At 36.2% G+C, this 4289-nt stretch overlaps 1 protein-coding gene across 1 annotated transcript; it reads right to left on the bottom strand.

Moving 5' to 3' along the window:
* Positions 1–2629: 2629 nt before the first annotated feature.
* Positions 2630–3565, bottom strand: LOC110296785 (putative vomeronasal receptor-like protein 4). The gene has a single exon (XM_021165555.1). It carries the CDS (start codon positions 3563–3565, stop codon positions 2630–2632), a length of 936 nt encoding a protein of 311 aa, XP_021021214.1.
* Between the last annotated feature and the right edge of the window lie 724 nt (positions 3566–4289).

The following is a 4289-nucleotide window of genomic DNA, read 5'->3' as shown; positions in this document are numbered from 1 at the left end:
TTCTAAGTTTCTTGGCTAATATCCACTTGTCAGTGAGTTCTTTTGTGATTGGGTTATCTCACTCAGGATGATGCCCTCCAGGTCCATCCATTTGCCTAGGAATTTCATAAATTCACTCTTTTTTAATAGCTGAGTAGTGGATCCAGCTGAGTTGTGGATGCTCACAGTCATCTATTGGATGGATCACAGGGCCGCCAATGGAGGAGCTAGAGAAAGTACCCAAGGAGCTGGGGGAATCTGCAACCCTATAGGTGGAACAACAATATGAACTAACCAGTACCCCCCCAGAGCTTGTGTCTCTAGCTGCATATGTATCAGAAGATAGCCTAGTCGGCCATCAGTAGAAAGAGAGGCCCATTGGTCCTGCAAACTTTATATGCCTCAGTACAGGGGATCTGCAAGGCCAAGAAGTGGGAGTGGGTGGGTGGGAGAGTGAGTGGGGGAGTGTGTGGGGGACCTTTGGATAGCATTGTAGATAGACATCAGCTTGATTTCTCTATGTTTAAGGACTTATGTAACTGTTGTCTTCAGGAATAGGTTCTTAGCATCAGTTTGTGGAGAGCATGTAATAGCCTTAAAAATACCTTGGATAGCATTGGAAATGTAAATGAAATAAATACCTAATTTTAAAAAAAAGAAAATTATGGATGGATGAAAGGGATCTGAATTTGGAGTATCAACCTTGGAGGAGGAAGTGGGGCAAGAAAAGAAATGCTAAGGGGAACCTTTTAAACGAAGGAACATTAAGGGTCATATGAAAACTTAGAACAGCTGTAACTTATAATAATATAAACACATATAAAGGCAATGAAAATGAAATCACAAAATAACAGGAGACAGAGCCCAAAATGAAGTTTCTCATCACTAAATGAAGTGTCCAGTACTGTAAATTGGATAAATCTAATGAGGTTGTTAGATAAAGGGGCTCCATGGGATTCTCCAAATAATGCAAGGTATTTTTAAGGCTATTACATGCTCTCCACAAACTGATGCTACGAACCTATTCCTGAAGATAACAGTTACATAAGTCCTTGAACATAGAGAAATCAAGCTGGTGTCTAACTACAGATTACATCTGTGTGGATTATAATGTATGGTACTGGAAGGTAACATGCACACTACCAAATGAACAACCCACTACAAAAGCTTCATTCTACAATGGTGACCTGCCTGTAGTATGTGCTGGTGCAATAGAGGCCTAAAACTTATGGTAGTAACCAACCAATCACTGATCAGATTTAAAGCTTGGAATCCATGAGATTGAAACCATACCCAGCACTGCTTTGCTTGTCCAGAACATGACACTAGTTAGGCCTAAGACCAAGAACCAAACCAAATACTAGTGTTCTTATAACAAATAAAATGACACCTAATGACATTTTGATGAATTCATTGATCTGAGTCTCATTCAGCCTTTATCAGAGAAGCTTCCTCCAGAAGAAGATACAAAGACCCGTAGCTGTAAAATATTCACAGTGAGAAACATTAAAATTATCAGCCCTACATGGGAAGTCTCGATCAAAATCTTTCACTCAGTGTACAGGAAACCCAGTGGAAAGGTGATAGAAAGACTAGAAAAGCCTAAATGGATAGAGAACACCAGGGAAACAAGGCCTTCTAAACACAGCCCAGCAGACACACATAGAAACTCAGAGACTGTGGCAACATGCACTATCTGTACCTGATGGGGTCATAGAGCAGCAGTGGATATGTGCCACTTGCCAGAGCTGGAGATGGAGAAACAGGAGAAGATCTGGGAATATCATCTTGGTCCAGAGACAGATGCTATCAAGACAGTAGGTGAAAGGCATCTGAAAATGAAAAGCCAAGGTTGTCTCCTGGCTTCCATGTGCACACATGCACACATCCTTCTGTACACACACACATATGCATGCATGCATATAGATGCACAACAAACATATTATACACCATGTATATTTAATAATCAATTTTTATTTACCAATAATAGTGTAGTAAGTGAGATGAAATGAACTACAAATAAACAGGCACATGACATTTTATATAAGAGTCATTAAGTAACTGTGGTAAAAAAAAATGCTAACTCTAAATTCACACTGTTTTTATGGATCCTGAGAATTTATAATCATGAAACAGAATTAAAGCTACAAAAAAATATTTGAACTATCCCTGATGAATGAGTGCAGATTAAAATATTTTCAAGAGAAAGCTTAAAAAGTCACTATCAGAAAGGATTTACTTTTAGGAAATTATGCAGTACAGGAATATTCATTTTACAAAGTAAAAGGGAGAAAGAGAACTCATGAGGAAATATCAACTAATTGTGGACAGTTGAAGAACTGTACGGTACTTGGCAAAAGAAATGAAAAAAGAAAGTGTATGTGTAATGTAACAAATTTTATGTAAATAGTATGAAAATCTTGCTTTGTTACTTGAATCATTAGTTTTTTTTAAAAAAAAATTCCATTTTAGAAAAAAATACTAAGTGGGACCACTCAGGATGATTCTTTATAACCTGCTCTATGGGCAGGTTCCAGGGAATTCCAAGTTATATTTTCACCTCTGTGGACACCAGGAAAGCACACATGCATACATTCTGACATGATATTCATGGTATTCACATGGTATAAATTAAAAATAAATTAATAAATTATAATGAAAAGAAAAAATCTTTATTAAAAAATTTTTGTTGATGCTTTGACTGCAGGTTTTTCAGCATAATTATTATTCTGTTATCAGAACTGATTTGTACCAAAGGGGTAATTGTGGGATAGGCATTCATCACAAACTTCTGAAGAGTCAGGATGACTGGATCATACATCCATATCGTGTCTGAGGTGAATGAGATGATGAAGTCCACCCAGTACATGACAACAAAGAAAGACACTAGCAGCAAGATGGTCTGGGTGGCTCTTTTCTCAGGGGACTCTCTCAAGTGACTGATGCTATAAAGATACTTGCACTGCCTTTTATACCTAAACATGGTTATGACCATGTATACACTTGTGGTAAGCATGACTCCTACAAGAAACACATCTCTGGAGGTTGATATTGTAAAAATCAATCCCCTGATAATAATGTTCATGGGTAAGAGTGAGCAGAATTTAGTGACCTGCATCTGGTTGGTCTCACTCACATTAGTAAAACCACCAACATAAAATATCCGGTTAGTACTGAAGGCCAAATTGAAAAACCAAATGCATAAGAAAACACAGACCATGTATTTTTTTAGTTTTTGTTTAAATTTTGCCAACAAAGAGGTACTGGGACTGATAGTGACAGCCTGGAACACACTCAGCAGGCAGGTGGTACAGATAGAGAGGCCTCTCATCACCCTGCTAATATAAAAAATTGCCTTGCATTTGAAGTCATTCTCAATGTTTAATAACTCAAATATGTCTGTAAGCAAAATATCCCCTCCAATGAGGACCATTATTATGTGAACGAAGGTCAGTTGACAGGAGATCAGGTCTGTGGGCTTAGGNCTGTGACCTAGGATTATAAAAATATAGAAAAGAAGAAGAACCATATTGGCTAAGACTCCAAGTCCAGCTTGGAAATAAAGAACATTCTTAAATGAAGACATAAGTGGAGAATGTATTCATATTAACAGCATAGGGGAAGTTTATTTCATACATCTGAAAAAAATTAGAGAGTATACATCAAGCCTGTGATACACTAGAAAAATAAGTCTATATCATCATTCTATTTTCCATACTACTTGTTAATTAGCCTATCTCTTTACTTTTGGTGATCCAGACTGTACATCATCGCCTACACTTCTGCATGCCTTTCATGTTTCTCCTGTATATATATATATAATATTAAAGATAATAAATGTATTCACACATATTTTTTAGAATTTACAATTTGTTAACTTGTATGGCATGTAAGTCTTATATAGGAGAAATCCAATCTTATTGATTTAAAATGTCTTGTTTTATACTTAATATCTAAAACGGTAGTTGGGAACAAAGAATTTTATTCACATTTGTACAACTGAATAGAACATGTTGGTTTGGAAAATACAAAAGATGTACATAAATATTGATACAATCCCATATTTCCTAATATTTACTATGTTCTATTTTGCAACTATCTGTGTTTTGACTCATAATTCTGGCAAAATCGGTGCTAATTCATGATAATCCCATTATTTTAACTAGCAAAATATCTTTCTAAAATCATGTATTTCTATGTTCCCTTTTCTGTGAAATCCAGACTATAAATTAAAGACATGGGTACAGGTGTAGACTACTAGAAACTTTCCACACCCTATATCCATTACTTATTATTATAAAGGCTCATAG

This window comes from Mus caroli, chromosome 6, assembly GCF_900094665.2.
Source record: "Mus caroli chromosome 6, CAROLI_EIJ_v1.1, whole genome shotgun sequence".
Classification (NCBI taxonomy): domain Eukaryota; kingdom Metazoa; phylum Chordata; class Mammalia; order Rodentia; family Muridae; genus Mus; species Mus caroli.
This window is presented reverse-complemented; position numbering and strand designations above follow the sequence as displayed.